Source organism: Spinacia oleracea, chromosome 3 (genome assembly GCF_020520425.1).
Source record: "Spinacia oleracea cultivar Varoflay chromosome 3, BTI_SOV_V1, whole genome shotgun sequence".
NCBI lineage: Eukaryota > Viridiplantae > Streptophyta > Magnoliopsida > Caryophyllales > Amaranthaceae > Spinacia > Spinacia oleracea.
In genome coordinates, this window is record NC_079489.1 from 13723379 (window position 1) to 13745224 (window position 21846).

General features: G+C 36.5%; 2 protein-coding genes across 2 annotated transcripts; both read left to right on the top strand.

Moving 5' to 3' along the window:
- The first annotated feature begins 1955 nt into the window (after positions 1 to 1955).
- Positions 1956 to 8578, top strand: LOC110801487 (phytochrome B). The gene is made up of 4 exons (XM_022006854.2): positions 1956 to 4265; positions 5388 to 6195; positions 6634 to 6927; positions 7977 to 8578. The coding sequence occupies exons 1-4, from the start codon at positions 2219 to 2221 to the stop codon at positions 8188 to 8190; spliced, it is 3363 nt and encodes a 1120-aa protein (XP_021862546.1). The 5' UTR covers positions 1956 to 2218; the 3' UTR covers positions 8191 to 8578.
- A 3479-nt stretch (positions 8579 to 12057) lies between these two features.
- Positions 12058 to 21773, top strand: LOC110801456 (uncharacterized). The gene is made up of 13 exons (XM_022006820.2): positions 12058 to 12948; positions 14786 to 15203; positions 15309 to 15930; positions 17144 to 17184; positions 17675 to 17743; positions 17938 to 18038; positions 18536 to 18614; positions 18732 to 18830; positions 18910 to 18978; positions 19078 to 19127; positions 19423 to 19504; positions 20028 to 20122; positions 21164 to 21773. Exons 1-13 carry the CDS (start codon positions 12479 to 12481, stop codon positions 21288 to 21290), a joined length of 2322 nt encoding a protein of 773 aa, XP_021862512.1. The 5' UTR covers positions 12058 to 12478; the 3' UTR covers positions 21291 to 21773.
- The last annotated feature ends 73 nt before the right edge of the window (positions 21774 to 21846 follow it).

Below are 21846 nucleotides of genomic sequence, written 5' to 3' on the forward strand. Positions count from 1 at the left end.
CCAATCCTCATTTTTCTTCGTAGCTCGGATACCAATTACCAACGCATAACAAGGCCTTAGACGCTACTAGAAGGTAAAAGCTCGATTATTGATCACCACTTCAATAAATTATAATAATTTATTAGTAGAGAGAATAATTTCACTGTTCTTTTTCTAACAGGATTGTATAAAAACAATTGATAGTTGAAGGGGAGTATGTGAATAGTTTCGTAAGTCAAAATGTGTGAATTGAAAATAACAGAAGAATTAGTTAAAGTTAATACTTCCTTTGTTCTTGAATAAGTTTTTGCAATAGTTTGACTTATATATTTTTCAAGGCACTAGTTTAACCGTAATTATATGCAATCGCATATTAGTAAAAACTTAAAAATATTGATATTTGAAAAATATACATTAAGAATAATCCAAAAATATATTACACAATAACATTTTATTTTTATATATTAGTAAAAACATTCGGTCAAAGTTAATGTATAAATAGTGTAAAAGTCAAACTGTTACAAGTATTCAGAGATGAAGGAATATTATATACGAATAGTACGAAAGTTAAACAACTGTGACTACGGAGTATTCTTCTCCTATCTCTAAATATTTTTTCCGTTTGCTGTTTTACGCAATTGCTTCCTCCGTTCCTTTTTGTTTGTTACGTTTGACTTTTGCACGTTTATTAACGTATAATAATTTTTTTTTTCTTTTTTATTAAAAATATAAACCCAACTAAAACATCAATCCACTAATAATTACAACAACCAATAAGATTGTTTCATTTATCAAAATGAACCAATAATGAAAAAGTACACAGATTGCTAACTTAATATACTTGGGAAATTGTAAAGACATTTAATGAGTTGAAAAAATTGGACCAATTACAATAAAAAGTTGGCACAAAAAATGACAATATAATAAGTTTATAAAAGGAAATATTCTCCAACGTAACAAACATTATGAAACACCCTAAAAGGAATACGTAACAAACAAAAAGAAACGGAGGGAGTATTAAGGAGAAATGAACATTATAAGATTAACAATTATTGATGTACTTTTATGGGGAATCGTTACATATTTTATTCATATTATACAAGAAGAGTAAACTTGTAAGGGTTGTGAGCCAATAGAATTTAAGGAATAAAGTGTATAAGGTCTTTTTATTATTGATTAATCTATATAATCACAACTTTACAAGGTTAATCCTAACACTTATAAAGCCTTGAACTTCTATTACTATTCACCCAATAGTGCAATTACCTACATATCCCTAATTTCCTTCTTTGTTTTTCTTTTGTCTTATTCTTATCAATAGTGCAATGTCTATTTTGACCCTTTTTTTTGTCTTTGCTTTTCTATGAGATGCTCCATCTTCCATTTCAACCTAAGCATGTTGCTAATGTTCCATGTGGAATACTACAATAACAATTTCGGAGAGTTTAATGTTGCATATGGATTGTTAAAATATCAATAAAACCTCTTGTAAACATATTTATAATCACATATTATCAATTACGAGCGAATCGAGCTTTACCTTTATTTTCCTAGAGTTCGCCATAAATTTGTAAATGTCCTTTTACGAAACAATTTTTTTATACTTTGGGGGATCGTTCGCGCTAGCGCACGGTCCAATAACTAGTTACCGAGAAAAGGTTAAACATGAAAGCAAAGAAATGAAAAGATACCAATTGAGGTTGGCATGAGTGGTTAAGGGCCTCTTGCTCCTTAACCAAGGTCTCGGGTTCGAGCCTTGGGAATGGAAAAAATCTCAACTGGAAGGGATGCTACCCATCGAGATACCCATGCAAACTCCCGCGGGAGATTAGTCCACTCGCCTAAGGCGGTGGGAACTCCTCGTAGTAGAACCAAATTTTTTTTTGAAAAGATCGTTTTTAGACCCCTTTAAAACGGTAAAGGTCAAAGGGACGGACGGAGTATTAAAAAAACGGAAGCAGTATTTATAGCGAATTCTCGGGAAAGGGAAAAATGCGGAGATGAGAATGAGTGTAGGCTACAAACAGCCACGACAACCAAAACCACAAATCCAAATTCTCACACACACACATTCTAGTCTTTCCAGTTTCCTACTCACTAAGACTCAGTTACTGTCCTTGACAACCATTTCTGCCACAAAACAGAGCTATACAAATCATCAATAATGGTGTAATACACAACAAAAACATCACTTTCAATTCTCTGAAAGTTGTTTTTCTCAAACAAAAACACCAACAATATGGGTTCAACAAGTAGAGGGTCACAATCCAATAACCAAGCTCACAATCCATCTGATTCAATGAGCAAAGCAATTGCGCAATACACTGTTGATGCTCGTTTACATGCTGCTTTTGAGCAATCTGGGGAGTCTGGTAAGTCATTTGATTACTCTCAATCAGTCAGACCACCCACAATTCTATCTGTTCCTGAAAAACAAATTACTGCATATTTGTCTAGAATTCAAAGGGGTGGCCAAATTCAGCCTTTTGGGTGTATGATTGCCATTGATGAATCGAGTTATAGGGTAATTGCATTCAGTGAAAATGCTAGAGAAATGTTGGGGTTAAACCCACATACTGTACCTTCTATGGAGGTTGATAGGCCTGAACTTTTGATGATTGGAATTGATGTAAGAACCCTTTTCATGTCAAATAGTGTGTTGTTGTTAGAGAAGGCTTTTGGGGCTAGGGAAATTACACTTTTGAACCCTGTTTGGATTCATTCCAAGGTATCTGGGAAGCCCTTTTATGCAATTTTGCATAGGATTGATGTGGGGATTGTTATTGATCTTGAACCTGCTAGAACTGAGGACCCAGCCTTGTCAATTGCTGGGGCTGTTCAGTCTCAGAAGCTTGCTGTGAGAGCAATTTCACATTTGCAGTCTTTGCCTGGTGGGGATATTAAGATTTTGTGTGATACTGTTGTTGAGAGTGTGAGGCAGCTTACTGGTTATGATAGGGTTATGGTGTATAAGTTTCATGAGGATGAACATGGGGAGGTTGTTTCTGAGAGTAAGCAACCTGATTTAGAGCCGTATCTCGGGTTGCATTATCCTGCTACAGATATACCTCAGGCGTCTAGGTTTTTGTTTAAGCAAAATCGGGTTAGGATGATAGTGGATTGCCATGTTAATCCTGTGTCCGTGATTCAGGATGAACGTCTACAGCAGCCTCTTTGCTTAGTTGGTTCCACACTTAGAGCTCCTCATGGTTGCCATTCTCAGTATATGGCTAATATGGGGTCCATTGCTTCTTTAGTTATGGCAGTGATAATCAATGGAAGTGATGATGAAGCTGCACCTGGTGGTAGGAATGCAATGAGATTGTGGGGTTTGGTTGTATGCCATCATACATCTCCGCGGTCCATTCCTTTCCCGTTGAGATATGCTTGTGAGTTCTTAATGCAGGCTTTTGGCCTACAATTGAATATGGAGTTACAGTTAGCAACACAGATGTTGGAAAAGCGTGTTTTAAGGACTCAAACTCTGTTATGTGATATGCTTCTTCGAGATTCTCCCACTGGAATTGTTACTCAAAGCCCGAGCATCATGGATCTGGTGAAGTGTGATGGGTCTGCACTCTTGTACCGGGGTAGTTACTACCCGTTAGGTGTAACCCCAACTGAGGCCCAAATAAAGGATATTGTGCAGTGGTTATTGACTTACCATGGGGACTCTACTGGTCTGAGCACAGACAGTTTGGCTGATGCAGGTTACCCTGGCGCAGCAGCACTTGCTGATGCAGTTTGTGGTATGGCTGTTGCTTATATAACTCAAAAGGATTTCCTTTTCTGGTTTAGGTCACACACTGCTAAAGAAATCAAGTGGGGTGGTGCAAAGCATCATCCGAAAGACAAAGATGATGTACAAAGGATGCATCCACGCTCTTCATTTAAAGCGTTTCTGGAAGTTGTCAAAAGTCGGAGTATGCCATGGGAGAATGCAGAGATGGATGCAATTCATTCATTGCAACTTATTTTGCGAGACACGTTCAAGGATGCAGATGTCAATTCCAAGGCGGTTGTGTATACTGATGGTGGGGATATAGAGATGCAAGGGATGGATGAGCTTAGTTCAGTTGCCAGAGAAATGGTTAGGTTGATTGAAACTGCTACAGCACCAATATTTGCTGTTGATGCGAATGGCCGCATTAATGGGTGGAATGCGAAGATTGCTGAGTTGACTGGCCTCTCTGTGGAGGAAGCCATGGGAAAATCTTTAGTTCATGACCTCGTGTTTAAAGAATCTGAAGAAGTTGTTCAGGAGCTTCTTCATCATGCTTTAAGAGGTAACTTGTTTATACAAAATTCTACTTTCAATGGTTATATAAAAGTTCAGCCCCTAAATTTTTGTTATGCTTTTGGAACATGGTTTAGGATTACCATTCCCTTTATATGGTCACTGAAAGGTAAGTTTTAGCTTCTATGTTTTTCCGGCTAAACTGTTGTATTTGGGTATTTCCACTGCGATAGCTGATGATACAATTTGGCCGTAAAATATTGATTCCAAGCAACCAAGGTCTTGGATTGAATAAATCAAGAAACCGAGGAGCTGCAATGCTGCATGTAAACAATAGTCTATATCCTAGTAAGCAAACTAATATCTTTCAAAAAAGCATACAGTAGATTGTAGGTACAGTGTGTTAATGGAATAAACCTATTGCGAATTTCTGAACAAACCATGCATTGTGAGTTAGTGACTCCACCATAAATAGACTACATGATTTGGATTGTGACAAGAAGGAGGTGATTGTAAACAACAACTATATGACAGACCGTAGGACACTCCACCAAAATAAATTGGTAATTCTCCTGTATGAAATGTAACTTCTGTTTAAAAGTGGATCCATTAAAAGGATGACATGCTAGCAAGATACCTCTTGTATTCTTATAGATGTTGCTTCGAAAAAAGAGGTATAGAAGTGGTAGCTCCTAAGAGGTTGGTGGTACTTTTGATAGGTGTGGTGGTGCCGGTAAGATGATGGTGGTAATGGTATATTTTTGCTATAATGATGCTTCGAATAACTATGTTATTATAATTCATTGTTGTGGTGGTATGTTTGATATGCTTGGTGGTCGGTTGTGTCATGTGCAAGATTTGGTTTCTATTGAGGAGGTATCTCTCTTTAAATGAGACTTCTAAGGGTGTTATTACAGATTACTAAAATAATTTTGTATCTACTACCAAAGGGAAATTTCACCCATACCAGATACCACAGTTCCTCATGGAACTAAATATTTTGTATTTCAGGAAAAAATGATTTTCCAAATACCTAAATGACAATGTTTGAATTTTTGTGGTGAATTTGTTATCGTATAGGATGACCATTCTAGAGTTTCTTTGGAGTTCTTCATTAATGTTAACTTAACGAGTGTTTAACAATATTTACTTGCTAAATTGAATGTTGCAGGTGAAGAAGATAAGAACATAGAGATAAAGCTGAAAACCTTTGGCACAGAGCTGCATAATAAAGCTGTTTATGTGGTTGTCAATGCTTGCTCTAGCAAAGACTATACAAACAATATAGTTGGAGTATGCTTTGTCGGCCAAGACGTTACTGGTCAGAAAGTTGTTATGGATAAATTCATCAATATACAGCGGGATTATAAGTCGATTATTCATAGCCCAAATCCTTTGATTCCCCCTATTTTCGCTTCAGATGAGAATGCTTATTGCACTGAGTGGAATACAGCCTTAGAGAACCTCACTGGATGGAGCAGAGGAGAGGTCATGGGAAAGATGTTGGTTGGGGATATTTTTGGTGCTTGTTGCCGGCTTAAGGGTCAAGATGCTTTGACCAAATTCATGATCGTTTTGCATAGTGCCATTGCAGGACAGGATGCTGACAAATTTCCATTTTCTTTCTACGATCGTAATGGAAAATTTGTGCAAGCTCTCTTGACTGCAAATAAGAGAGTCAACATGAATGGTGATATTGTTGGAGCCTTTTGCTTTTTGCAAATAGCAAGTCCTGAATTGCAACAAATGATAAAAATTCAGAGACAACAGGAAAAATTATGCTTTGAAAGGATGAAAGAATTGGCTTACCTATCTCAAGAAATAAAGAATCCCCTAAATGGAATACGTTTCGCTAATTCACTTTTGGAATCTACGGATTTGAGTGAAGATCTGAAGCAATTTATAGAGACAAGCAGTTCCTGTGAAAAACAAATTCAGAAGATTGTAGAAGATATCAATCTGGAAATCTTCGACGATAAGTAAGTTTTCTATTGTTTGTGGTTCTGCAACTAATATCTATGTTCAAAAACGTTATGTCTTAAACTCTTTTCTGAATACTTACTGCAATTCATGCAAAACACTGGACTTTAATCTCACTTATATGTGATACTTGTGGCCTTTTGATTTGCTTGTATCCTGCTATTTTAAAGACATTGTCATTATCATGGTTATATGTATGTTAGATTGTGCTTCTCAGCCACAGAGTTGAAAATAACATTTGTTTTATGTTCTATCAACCCTATACAATATTATACTTGCATGAGTAGAGTAGGGACTGATACTTGATTCACCCTTATAACCCAAGCAACTTTCTTGATTTTACCTCTCATTAAACTTCCATCTAGATTCCTGTACTCCTACATATTTTACTTCTGATAGGGATTGTTGACTGATATCTAGATCTTTATTTTGCATAGCACTTTAGAGCTTGAGAAGGCCGAGTTTATGTTGGGAAATGTCATAAATGCGGTTGTCAGCCAAGTTATGATGTTACTACGAGAAAGAGGCTTACAGTTGATCAGGGATATTCCAGAAGAAATCAAAACTCTGGCTATCTGCGGGGATCAAGTTAGAATTCAGCAAGTTTTGGCAGAATTTTTGGTAAATATGGTTCGTTATGCACCTTCTCCTGATGGCTGGGTGGAGATTCATGTTCAACCAAGACTGAAGCACATATCTGATGGGCAAAATGTTGTTTACATTGAGTTCAGGTATATTACGCCTTTATGACTGCTTTCATTATACTGGCTCATCAATATTTTTCCCTGATAAGACTAGGATAAATACGTAATTTCTAAAGTTGATACTCCGTACTTTTCTTTTTCATTTTCGTTCTTCTTGTTTCAATTCGTACAACGATGTTTTAGTCATTATGCACTATGATTGAGTATGTTGGAAGGGTTGGGATTGATGTTTAACTGAAATACTTTGCTTTCGTTTGCATATCTATTCCCTGAAATTTTATCGTTTATGAAAATTGTAATTTGCTGTAAGTAGTTTTGTCTAATGACTTGGTTGAAAATTTAAGTCATAATTTTTTCAAACTTAGATTTCTCCTGATGTAGGCAATGCTACAAAATAATATCTTCATAGGTTAGGTGCAAATATATAAATATGAGAACTCTCAGTTTTACCATAGTTTAGTCTTTTGAGTTTCATGCTACCCTTTTGTGGTTCACTTTTATGCTGGTCATTCCTATCATACTGTTCAAAAGCATATTGCTTGTGGACCCTGTGGCTCATAAGCGGTATTTTGTTTTGACATGTATATAAACATCGTTTCACTATAAAATGCAGTTCACTGCAACCCAAAGCCATACAGGTTTTTTAGGATGAACATGATTTTGATCCGTCATTTCTCGTTGATTGGTTTAGAACATAAAATGTTGAACCATATTTTCCATACGCTTTTAACATTCTACTGAGTAGTTTTTGGAAACATAAGTGTCAAATGGCGGTGGAAATTCTCTAAATGCAGGTTAGTAAAATGATGACACCTCCATGGGAAGTTGATGGTTATAAGAGATTCTTATTATGATGCGACTCTGAGAAAACCATATTGTTTCTTCTTCTACCTTCTCTTTTCATGTCGCCCTTTCCTGTTTTTCTGGATGCTTAATATCATAATACCATTCATCTTTACAAACAAACATTTCTTTTTATGAACATAATTTTCATTTCTTCTTATTAGTAAAAATTGCCAGGAGCCTATGAACTTCTCCATCTATTTCAACTGATTTTGTTTCTGTCCATTGAAAAGGTTGGTGAGCCCCGGAGAAGGGCTTCCTCCAGAACTGGTTCAGGACATGTTCCGCAACAGTAATTGGTCAACAAAGGAAGGAATTGGGCTGAGCATGTGCAGAAAGATCCTAAAGATAATGAATGGTGAAGTTCAGTACATCAGGGAGTCTGAAAGAAGTTACTTCCTCATCATCCTTGAATTTCCTTGTAGGGGCCTAAAGGGTGTCGACTAGTCTGGCTCTAGTATTAAGTTATTATCCCGTTGTTGGATATTCTCACACGTACGTGTATCTCTGTAAACCATACTTGCCAGTGGGTAGATCGAGCTTCATCTGACCTGGCAGGAAGTAATGAAAATTACTCCTTACTTATGATCGAGGCTGTAGTATTAATTAAGTACGTTGTTATTAACTGCGAGTATTAACCTAACCGGCATTAGCTTTGGTATCCCAAGATTTCTACCCCAGATTCTTGTGGTGGTAGAAAAGCTGTATTTTGCTGTAGTTAAATCTTAGATTGAGTGATTAGAAGTTCCTCTCCAGGTCCTGTAAGCATTGTATAAATAAAATTATCGTACGGATTGATGTATGCATCTGAGTTTAGGGTATTTATTTATTTGGAGGATTGTTGTATCAATTAATCGAAAGTGGCTTAATCACTTCCCTCCAGATGCTAATAATCTTTTTCGAGAGAATTCGAAAAGACAAGTGTATATTTATCTAATTACTACACTTGCTGCATTTTATGTAACAAATCATAGTGTTCTACTGTAATCTGGTTCATTTTGCTGATAATTTATTTCACTGAAGTATGATTTGCTGGTTGCACAAAATGGTAAAAAAAACAAAAAAAAAACTAAATGTAATTTCTTATCATTTTGTTGAATATCTTTGAGATATTAATGAAGCTATCATGATAACAATAATTTGTGTGACAGACTGACAGCATATCATATCATATCCCTAACAAGTAGTGGGATGTTATCTGTATTGTGCAGTGAAGGCTCTTAATTGTATTGGCAAGTTGTTCAGAATTGCCTTTTTGCATATCTGATGTGCAATTTCAACTTGTATGACTATTTATTAAACAAATCTTTACTTACGAAATTGAGTTCTCTGAAGTGAAAACTCCGATGTTGTTTGGTTGATAAAAATACTACGTACTCCGTAGAAGATCAACCAAATACGGAGTATAATACATTATAATAGCTACTCCCTCCGTCTTTTTTTGTTTTTTACGTTTTGTATTTTTCACGCGTTTTAACGAATAATTAATTTACATCGAGATTCCTCAATTGTTTTATTTAAACAAGATAAATTACGTTTATTTATAATGTTTTCACTTTTATCAAAATTCTAATATTGGGAAATGAGAAAATTTTAATGTCCCAATGAAAAAGTGTGAGAGATTAAATGACCCAATGAATTTTATTGGTTTAAATAATAATTAGACACAAATTTTGATAGAATATAAGTTATTTATGTGATAATATAAAAAGAAATGTAAAGAACATTTTGAAATACTCAAAAAGAAAAAACGTAAAAAACAAAAAGAGACGGAGGGAGAACTACGGAATAGTTGTTATAGAACACGTATGCCGTACTAACTACTAAGGCAGCAATTTGAAAACAGCAAAAACATGTAACTGCAATGTTGTTCCTTTTATAGTTGTGTTGCTGTTTTGACATACCTCTCTTGTTGAATCTATATAAGAACTTGATTAGTATATGATTGCTTATGAAGTAGGGTATGTGACCTAATTGAGTTTGAGCTCAATTATTATTATTTGGTGAGTATTATTATATTGGGAGTAGGCAAACATCCAGATAATGGTGATTCTATAGCTCATGTTTTGGGGCTGTCCCTCTTATCTCTCTTTTTTTTTGTTGATATTCAAGTTGACTTGGAATATTTGTTTGCTTGTCTACTTACAAAGTATGTTCTCTTCCTCATTTAAAAAAAAATAAAGTTGAGACAGTCTCATCGTAACTTATTGTGAAATATTAAAATTAGAGCGACTTTATTTTTTAAAGGCAAATTATTGTTTGTTCGGAATGTCAAAATAAATAAATAAATTAGTGTGAGACAGTTTCATAAAAAACTTGCTCTTTTTCCAAGTTGTAATAACTTATAATTGATGATGATATAAACCATTGTAAATTTTGTCGTCTTCCCGCTCTAACACCACCATTAGGGCATCAATTTGCCATCTCTAACATCAAACAACTACCAAATCCAACCCCTAATACAATTTCCTTGTAAGATTACAAAGTTTTATTTTAGAATTGCAAAGTGTTCAATTCACATTGTTGGGAAATAACACCATCTCTCTTAAATACTTCATAGACAATATAAATTACAAATAGAAGTTGGGGGATTCGAACCTGAAACATATCGTATATAAGCATTAATCTTAACCAGTAGACCAAGACCTTATTAATAGTTAAGGGTCACACACCTGACCATATCAACAACAACAATGTAAACATTGTGTACCTTCTTACATGTGAACACCAACTTGGCCCTTATAATGAGTCAAGGTCGCAGGTGCTCTTATAAAAACATGTCCTCGAACTGTCGAAATGTGTTGAAAATTGAAATGCTCAATAGTTGCAAGAGGGCGGAGAGGCGGCATGCTGTGATGTGTGAGCAACATATCACAGCGCCAAACATGCACCATTTCTTTTTAAAAAAGTACCATGCATTCATTAAAAAAAGAGTACCATTTCGTTAAACAGAGTACCATTTTGATAAAAACATGTACCATTTCGTCAAAAATAGTACTATTTCATTAAAAAAAAAGTACCATTTCGATTAAAACATGTACCATTTCATTGATTTTTTTACTGTTATATTTTTACAAAAGCATAACAGACCGAGATTTTTACTTCCTCATAGTTGCAACTTGCTAACGAATACGGAATATGTGTGAAGGAATTGTTCTCAACGTGTAAGGATTTGGTGGGAAGAGTGAGGAGGACTTGGAGGCACAACTACAAGGAATACCAAAATTGCAATTTGATCACATGATGTTATTCTTTACAGAGTATTCCTTTTCTTTCCTTTGCTTATGTATTATCACATGACTAGTTTGAGTTTTATGCTCAATTGCTAACTAAGGGGAGTCAATTAGTTTCATGATACTCTATGTTTAACTATTATGCTTTCACCATTTCTTAATGGTTAGAAAACCTCCATCTTATTCCAGTATATATTTAAAGTTAAGTAACTTATGCGTATTTTTGCACTCTTTAAAGCAATAAAAACAAAAACAAAAATACATGGTTAGGTACACCTAACTCTAGATATATCCGGGAACAAGATAGATTCTGCAATCAATTAAACACGTTATGTAATGATAGTTTAGCCTAACCACAAATATGTTAGATTGATTTTTATTGATTGTTCCAAGTTTGTACTTTCTTTGCATCTAATGAAATGTTAGTCATTCATTATTATTCAAAAGACTTCTAAATCTAAAAGCCCTTCTAAAAGTGGCTACCCTTCTCCAACTTGTTCTTAGAATAGTGATGATATATTGATATGTCTTAAACTTGAAATTTATTGTTTCTATTGAAACCAAAACTTTCTTTTTTTCCCCATTACATTACTTAATGTATCATTAATACTACTTAATGGTATTGGTTTAAAGTAACGTGTTCATGCACTTTTGCACAAAAGACGAAAATACCCTTACTACTTGCGCAAAAAGATAAATAGACCTCTGATGTGGAAATGAAAAAAGTAAAAAACCATAACTACTATGTACACCGCATGATTCATTGTTTGATACAGAGTACTATGTCGGGTATTGAATCCTGACTTCGCCACTGCTCACTTCGCCCAATTTCCCTCCCCACCTCCAGCGGTGGCGGCCCCATCTCAATCTCTCACCAGTCAGCCACCACTATCGCAGTAATACTGCCATTCCCCTGTCATCCACCACTGTCATCCACCATCCTCACCACCTTCATTCCCTTTTGCAGTTTCCAGTAGTTATTAAAAATAAAAAGTGGTTGTTAATTGACTGTCATCTTCTGTCCCCACCTTACACAAATAGCTTTGATATCTACAGTAATAAAATTCAGTGTTCTTAAATTTCCCATTTTTGATTGACCTATGGCAATCGATTTTTAGGAGTAGTAAGAAAGCAATTTGACATTTAGCTTGATTGCGACTATTATACCCAAAAAAGCAACAAAATGTATCAGTTTTTTATAAAATTTAATCCCAAAATATCCAAAAAGAAAAATTAATTAGCAAAACTTGCACGAAGGGTGAACCGGTGAAGGGGAGAAGAAGAGCTACCCATTTTCTCTCTCCTCCATTTTTGTCTGAACTTTGACCTTCATTTTTCTCTCTCCTCCCTTCTTTTCAGTAAACCCAATTGACTGTTACAAAAACCCAGAAATTTGAAGGAGAGGGGGAGATCCATAAACCCATGAATCTCTCACTCTCATAATCAAATCTACGAAATCCCCACAAAAATTAAAGTGAAAATTTGCTCAATTTTTGGCGGCCATGACAACTCCACCGGCGGAGGAGCTTCTGAGGAAGATCCAAGACTTGGAGGCTGGACATGCGCACCTGCGAGAAGAGATGTCGAAGCTGATACTAGCGGATGGGGTTCGGCAAAGAAGGGCTCACTCAGTGTCTCCACAACGGTCGAGGTTGCCGGCACCGGTACCGCCTCACCGGAGGAGAGAGAGTGAGTGGAAGAAAGGGTCGATATCGTTCGGGCATTCGTCAACTTCGGTGTCAATGGGGTCGTCGTCGTCGCCGTTGCAGAGGGAAAGCAAGTGCCCCGATGAATTGCCGCCGCCTGTGGGACGTGGTGGTGATGGTAGTGGTAGTGCTAGTGGCAGTGTTGGTGGGAGCAGTGGTAGTTCGACGGAGCTAAGGAAATTGACTGATAAGCAGTGTCTGAATATATTGCAATCTATGGGACAGGCGGTTCATATTTTCGACCTTAATACTCGCGTCATTTATTGGTAATTTTGTGCTTTTTCTTTCATTAATTGGAGTAAATTACTAAATTTATGTATATAAGGGTGTTTGAATTTGGTTATGTTTAAGGCAGTGATTATTTGCAGTAGCTGTGAGCTCATAGGTTGCTATGTTAATTACCATTCTTTGTGTCATTACTCGAAGCAACAGAAAAGTTTAGTTAATTATGCCATGAGTGTTCTATTCTCAGAATTATATTGTTCAGGTACCTTCAGTAATGGCTCTATGAAATGTTGTCTAGATGATTGGCTCATGTTCAGTTTTCTGTTGTCGAAATTGTATTGTTCTTTCAAAAAGCCTTACGAGAGGTTGTTGAGATGACCTTGGCTCGTCTTAACTTTTCTTTTGTTGAATTTTGTTTCTCATGAAATTGTATTGCTCATTTTAAGTCATTGGATTAGTGTCAAATTAGTTATGCGGTTTATCCATGATTACCTCAATTCTTAAATGAACGTGATTTGTTGCTTTCAGTTGAGCTACAAATATTTGTAGTTGCTCTTGTGTCGAATTGGAGTTGGTAAATAGCCTAATAGGGATAAAATGAAATTTTTTAGTAGATGTGGGGTCAAGTTCTCTAGGACTGGACTATTTATTCTTCTATGAGATTTGTAGAATTTTATCATATTGAGTGAGAGCTTGACCTTCATAATGGGGGAAATAGAAATTCATGGGAATTTGCAAATGGGTTAGTTGGGGAATTAGAATTTCCCACAAAACATGGGAATACAATTTCCTTGATGTCACACCGGATTGGAAATTTGGAACTTCCTTAGTGTCAACCAAACAAGTTATGCACATTTCCTAGGAATAGAGGGAAAAAGCTTCTCATGAAATTCAACTTCCCATAGAAATTTATTCCCATGTCAACCAATTAAGCACTGAATATATGCAAGCAAGTAAGCAACTAAGGACATGGTTTTGTTTTGAGAAGAGTTCCCGACCAAAATTGCACTTGTTCTGACAAAGGTCATGCTCTGTGTTGAACCAGTTTCAGGTTATAATAGCTTCCTATCCTGATCAAATAAACATTTCTCCGCAGTTCTTTGCAAAATTCCATGTAGCATTTGCTAATGAAATTGTATTCCCATTTTAAGACATTTGATTAGTTTCAGATTTAGTTATGCGGTTTATCCATGTTTGCCTCTATTCTTAAATGAATGCGGGGGAATTTGTTGCTTTCAGCTGGGATTACATGTTTTTGTAGTTTCTTTTGTGTCAAATTGGAGTTGGTAATAGGGTTACAGTGAAGTTTGTTAGTTGACGTAGGGTCAAGTTTTTTCAGACCGGACTATTTCTTCTGTTTCTATGGGATTTAGGATTTTGTAATATTGAGTGAGTGCTCATCTGGTTGACCTTCAGTCGTTGGGGAAATAGAAATTCACGGGAATTTGCAAATGGGGTAGTTGGGGAATTAGAACTAGTTTCAGGTTATAATAGTTTCCTATCCTGATCAAATAAACATTTCTCCATAGTTCTATGCGTAATGCCATGTAGAATTGTGTTGGTGGCTCTGTTAATGTGCCCTGGATTGAAGTTGCCTCGACTCATCCCGCTTAACTTCCTATTTAAAAAAGCAGTTCAAGCATTAATATAGTCTCGAAGCTTTGAAAGTTGAAGCTTAGGATCCAGTTAGAGAGTAGCTGAGAGTGGGATATTCAAGCTCTTCGCATGATGTCTTTATGGGTTGGTAGTAGCTTAGTCTATGATTTGATAAAACTGGAGGAGTATCTTTGTTGTTGCTGGTTAAGCTCTTTTTTTCCTTATCAATCAATAACTTCTCCAAGTTCCTTTTGAATACCAATTGCTAAATTAATAATGCAGGAATCGTTCTGCTGAAGAACTTTATGGCTATTCTGCAGCAGAGGCTCTTGGTAAGGATCTCTGTGATCTACTGGTTTCTGCTCAGGATACAGCTGTTGCTAGTAATATTATAAGTCGTGTGAAATTGGGAGAGAGTTGGACAGGGCAGTTCCCTGTTACAGATAAGAAGGGACACAAGTTTCTAGTCGTTGCAACCAACACTCCGTTTTATGATGATGATGGTACTCTCATTGGGGTCATTTGTGTATCAAGCGACTCAAAACCGTTTCTGGAAATGAAAGTCTCGATTTCAGAAGCAAACGAGCAACAGGAGGGTAGTCAAAGTGCTAGCAAGAACAGAAATAGTGTTGCGAACAGGCTTGGCCTCGATACTGAGCAACCTTTGCAAACAGCAATTGCTTCAAAGTTATCAACTTTGGTTAGTTTCTTGATGTCATATTCTGGACAAGTAACAAAGCCTCTTGATGAATAAATTTTTTGATTACAATGTGAACTCATTGTTGTTTCTGATTTGAAATTATAGGCTACCAAGGTTAGTGACAAGGTTCGATCTAAAATGAAGACCGGAGAGAATACTGTACTCCGAGAAGGTGGGAGTGGAGATAGTCGTCACTCTGATCATGGCTTTTCTGATGCTACATTCTCAGATCATAAGGAGGACGGGAACTCAAGTGGAGCTAGTACTCCCAGAGGAGATCCCGTAGGTTCTGTTATTGGTGTATTTTCTCAGTTTGCAGGTGCAAAATCCCCTGTCAAAACTGACGAAACTGCTATTCACAAAATGACTTCCAAAGCCGAGGCTTGGATCGGTAAGAAAGCAATGCAATGGCCATGGAAAGGAAATGAGAGGGAAACATCAGATGTCAAGAGTGGGCAATTCGGTTGGCCATGGGTTCAAGGTGAACTGGATTCCGATCGTCTACATTCTTCTGTAAAACCAGAAATCCATAGTGGTGACTATGGTCGCCCTGGTGTTAATGAAGCCACTGGGTCCTGGTCATCGTTTAATGTTAACAGCACAAGCAGTGCAAGTAGCTGTGGAAGTGGAAGTAGTAGTATTGTAAATAAATTGGATGTTGATACTGATAGCTTAGACTATGAAATCTTGTGGGAGGACTTGACAATTGGAGAGCAAATAGGGCAAGGTATGGACAACCGTGACTTCCATAAAATCTTTTATTTCTGCTCTTATGGGGACTTTGTGCACCATATTTCACTATTGTTCCTAGCTTCACTGATTTGGTTTCTTGAACCTAAACTGTGTGCCTCGTAGTGATCCATTTATTGGTAACTTGGACACCTCAATACATACCATATAGCTCTACCACACTGACAAAGTTCTGCATACTTGATCGGTGAAGTCAAACTAGTCCCTGCTTGTTCCTCAGTTTGCTGAGATCGTTCTGTTTGAATCCAATGTAGGAGTTAACATCTGCTTGACTTCCAACATTTTCCCTTGCAAGAGAGATCTTGACTTAGCTTTTAATGACCCCTTGTTCTGCAGTTGGGTATTTGGTAACTACCCCTAGGGAGGGCTTTTGTGATCTGGACGAGTTATAGGAGTTTTGTGTTGTCTTATGACAAAGTGATCGGTTTGATTTTTGGCATCTCTTTGCTTTTATGTTACATTATTTAAATATGTTTTCTTCACAAAGTGCTCTAGGTTTTTCACAACAGAAGAGGATCATAAGAACCCAATTTGCAAATTTAAATGCCATTTTTGATGTGTTATATGCCATTAAAGAAAAGAGTTGAAGGACTGAAATGACAAAATTTGTTTGATTTTATCTGAATGACGATCATCTTATGTTCACTTTGTTTTATTTTATCTGAAATGACAAAATTACCTCTTGTTTGATTTTAGACCACAATGACATGCATAAAAGCAATTACTTTTAAACAGGATACTAGGTTGTCAAAGCTGTAAATTTTCTTTGCCTTAATCTACCAAGTTCAATTGCATAGAGTGGCATCGAGACTATAGGGTGGAAGGTTATATTGTTTAAATCGATAATAGTTGAGGCACATTAGTTTTTCTACCATTCCAAACGTAGTTGTATTTTTTGTCTGATATTCTCCCATCCTTTCCCTTTTCCATATTTAAGACTTTATCAGAGACTCCTATGATCTAGAGGACCTTGTGTTGTGATTGTTATTTACAATTCTATCTTGGGTATCTTTTAGCCTCTAGGATAAGGTCGAGATCCATTAAAGAATTGTGTTGTCATTTGAGTTGTCTGTAGTCTTGGTAATGTACTTCCTTTCACAGAAGCAAAAAGAAAAGACCCTTGAAATGTTACTTGACATGTTTTTCGACCTGTTTACACCTTTTTTTTTTCTTCCGTAAATTGTATGCAGGTTCCTGTGGAACTGTGTATCACGGTCTGTGGTATGGATCGGTATGTTCCTATTGGCTCTTCACTTGATTATTTTATTGCCTTGTCTTTTTTTTTCTCTGTGAGAAGTTTATTACAAAGAGGTTAACCTGTCTGATAAAGGATTTGAACAATATTATATAAAAGAATGACAATGTAATTTGAGTATTGTGTTGAAATTATGGCCTTTGTAACACATATGATCAATTTCACGTTGATCCTATATTAAGCGACCACCATATAAAAGCTTGTCTTGAGGAGTAGGGTTGGCTTGCTACTTAACTAACCTAGTCTTAGAGTTGACAAGGATAGGTTTGATTTTAAAAAAAAATAAAAATTTAACATGGGTCCCTTCATGTCTCTCATTTATATCACTGTAGACTTGTTCTGACATGAGAGGTAGATCTTAAGATCTACAGATATCAATCTATGAACCTGTTTATTGCTATATCGCCAAAGAAATCGATGTCTGATTACATATGTTTCATGCATGATCATATGTTTGTTACTGCAGGATGTTGCTATTAAAGTTTTCTCCAAGCAAGAATATTCCGAAGATGTCATATATTCATTCAGACAAGAGGTAGTTCATGTCTTAGAAGTTGAATTTCACCCTTGACAAATTCTGCTATTGCAATTTTTGTAAATTTCATTTTTTAACCACTATTTCTCAGACAAGGTACAGTGTGATGAAATTCATTCTGGAACTATTGACATTAAATATTATGATGTCCTTATTCCGTACATTTACAACTTTTCTCTTTATTTATTATTCAGGTATCTCTCATGAAGCGACTTCGGCACCCTAACATTCTGCTGTTTATGGGTGCAGTAACGTCACCTCAGCGTCTCTGCATTGTTACAGAGTTTCTTCCACGGTTCATTCTTAACTTTCCATTCAAATCTTACCTCTGATTCTCTGAATAGGATATTCTTTTGAACTTTGGGCCTTATCTTGTTATGCTTGTTGATTTGTTGAAGTTTCTGTAATAGAATAGAAATCAGAAACTAAGGAAAATAAGATCAAGAAGAAAAATATAGGAAGAACAATAGTCTACCAGCACGCAATCCCAGCTTTAAAGTGGCTGGGCGCTTCCTAACAAAGCTAACAAAATAAAACTCTTATCAAAATTCGTCTTGACTTTCCCTATCATTGACTTCCTGTATATATAACTTCTACTTGCCTTCCTCCTTAAGCTAAGAATAACTGACTTATTTGTATTACCGGAAGTACCCTTCCCATGTACTTGATGCATTACAGTATCTTGTCCAGATTTTAATGAATTTGGTTTCTTTGGAGGTTGCTCTTGTCTAGGCTGGTTTTGTCTAATCAATAGGGTTATTAACTTTTTATACCTTTACAATATAATTACAGAGGGAGCTTATTCCGTCTACTTCAAAGGAGTACAGCCAAACTAGATTGGAGGCGACGGCTTCATATGGCTATAGACATAGTTGAGTATTATGGTGCCCTGAACTCCTAACAGGATTGATGTCTGAGATTTAGTTATAGCTCTAAGTTTTTGGTTGACTACTGCTCACACTGGATAATCATTTGCGATGGTATGCAGGTACGAGGAATGAACTATCTTCATAATTGCAGTCCACCTATTATTCATCGGGATTTAAAGACTTCCAATCTTCTGGTTGATAAGAACTGGATGGTGAAGGTGTGCCTTTGTTCAATAGTCTTTTGCCATTGTTGATATATCAATCTCTCCAACTACTATTTTTTTCTTTTTTGAGCAGGTTGCTGATTTTGGCCTTTCACGTGTGAAACATGAAACTTACCTTACTACAAAGACTGGGAAAGGAACAGTATGTTATATTCCTGTTGTGTTGTTTATGCATTGCTGTTGACCTGCTTTTGACCTGTTTATTAAAATGCTGCCATTTTTATTTTTTTTGTTTATGTAGCCTCAATGGATGGCACCAGAGGTCCTTCGCAATGAGCAATCAGATGAAAAGTATGTAAATTGTTAATAGCTGTAATGCTCAGTTCATAATTTTGTTTCCTCTTTAGAAATGTTTGGCATTGCAGGTTCTCCACGATATCATATTCTCCTTATAGTAAGTCTTGTATACAACGGGTGTGTTGTATTCAACCGACTTAGTAAAATCACAAAAGGTCACCTCTTACAAAATTAGCTTTTAGGATTTGGGATGATTGAGCTTTCTTGTATACAATATACCTATTGTATACAAGCTTTTGCTTTTTTTCTTATAAGATTTCTTCTGACCAATTGATTTTGATATATTTAGGTCTGATATATATAGCTTTGGGATCATACTGTGGGAGCTTGCTACTCACAAGATTCCTTGGGAACATCTCAATGCAATGCAGGTAGCTGTCGGTCTTCCTCTTGTGGCGTATACTAGAAAGGAAAACCATGTGAAGAATTTTGCATATGAATATATGTCTTTGTTTTGGTTGTTGGTCCTGTTATGACTTATTAATGTTGTGTCTTTTTTTCTGCATGAGTTTTCTCTTTTCGCTATAATACTTAATTGCCTGCAAAGAAAAAACAGTGTGTTCTGCTGAAAAGTGTGATAAATTGTTATAAAAAGTCCTAAATCAGAAGATAATATCTCTCTCTTTCTTCGATTTGCACTGATGACATACATCTCAATCACTGTTGCTTTCTTGCCTGTTGTGCAATAGATAAGTTGCTTTCACCTGTCGGGATTTTTTTATATAACTAGAGGGTAAAATAGGAGTTTATTTATCCTGACAGTCTCACCTGCTAGAAATTTGGAGTTTCCATGCATCAGTGCATGGTGTCATGCATTGCATACATGATCTGAAGATGTGAACGGGAATTTGTTGTTTTTCTTTTCAATCATTGAGCAATAACTGGTGTAAACAGGTGATCGGCGCAGTTGGGTTCATGAATCAAAGGTTAGATATACCTGAGGATGTAGATTCGAGGTGGGCTTCGATAATTGAAAGCTGCTGGCACAGGTTGTTCCTCGTCTCAATGCTTTATTATATTTCTCCTCCTTGTTGTGTAGCCTGGCCCTAGCATAACAGATATCTGTGGCATGAGCCAGTCCTGATGTGGAAGTTTTGGTTTGAGTCCTAGATGCCTTGGTTCTCTCTTATAAAAAATATTTCAACTGGTTTTGTTCTTGGTAGGCTTCAGCTAGACCCACCTCCCTGGTAGGAAAATCTTAACTATTCATAGGCTTTGGCTTTTACTTGGACAGAGTTCTGCTAGACCCACCTCCCTCTTGGTTTTACCGAGTCTCCATGACAGTCCTATCCTCCATTGATGCGTAGTGGAGTCTAAAATAAGGAGTATTGGATGGGATGGTGGTTGGAGGGGTGCGGAATTATTACCCTAATTTGGGGATTGATGTATCGACCTAAGGGGTGATGGGAAATTATTCCCTCGTTTGAAGGGTCGCAATTCCCCCACCCCTTCCTCCTCCCTCAACCATCTTCCTTTTTTTTTTTTTTTACCGAGTCTCCTTCTACCCCTTAATTTGGTGCCTTCTGTCCAAGGACAAAAACAGAACTTTCTCGTTAACCTAGTTAATCAGATTATTTCCTGAATGTGATAATAATTGCTGGTAAAACCGCTACGTAGTGAAGCAATCAGTGATAGGCTTGGGTTGTCAAGCAAGTTGCTTATTTACTTGATAAGGTCATCCATCAGACTTAGAACTACCTTATTGCTCTCCAAATTAGCCTTGACTAAACTTGACTAATTCGTTATTGCCTGCACTGTTTATAATTTTTTGAAGAATTTACTGTTGCATCAATCAATATTTTGTTACCTATGGATGCTTGAAATATTTCTTTCTACTTCTTACTTAGATTCCTTGTGTCCCTTAAAAAACTTCAACTTGAACAAAATGCAAGTTCCGTTGTCATAGATTGCCATGTTTGGTTTTTGTCTATTTAGGCAGGGATGATGTACTCTATATCCTCCTAATTAGGATATTATTTAGGGCGTATGTATTATTGAACTAACTTAAGCTGCTATTGCATAATATGCAGTGATCCTCAAAGCCGACCATCATTCCAGGAACTGCTGGAGAAGTTGAAGGATTTGCAGAGACAGTATACTCTCGAGTTCCAGGCTGCCAAAGCTGGTTCTGCAGATGTTAACTTGAAAGAATTATGAGTCCCAAATCTTGCTTACCTTTTGTTATATGTTGAAAATTTCAACTGGTACAGCTTTTGGTAAATTTTGATGATTTGCCGGTGCCCCATCATGAAGATTTAGTAGTAGTCACTTTACTGCACCCAAAATTACTTGATGAAGTTGTATCCCAAATGATCATGGCCTGTATGGAAAACCAAAAAAAGAGACCTTGATTGAAATGGCTGCAGGATGGGGTTCGTTCTAATTGAATTGCAAGCATTGCCTTCTATCGCGGTGATTGTTACTATTGAAGTTTTGTAAGTGAACGAGTAGAAAAAGGATGTGGTACTTCTACATTTGCCATCATGTGCATGCTCTTGGATTGATGGAACTGTGCAAAACGTTTCCATTGTATTGTAAATATATGTACCACACAAGTAGTTCCCATTGGTGTAGATTATATAATTCTTTACTCTAGGAATTCTTTTTGCAAAGTACATCATACTTGTTTTGGGTTTGCCATACTTTTGTCTACTCCACAGCAATCAAATTACCAAATTCAACTGCCAATATGCAAGCAAGGTACCCGATTGCG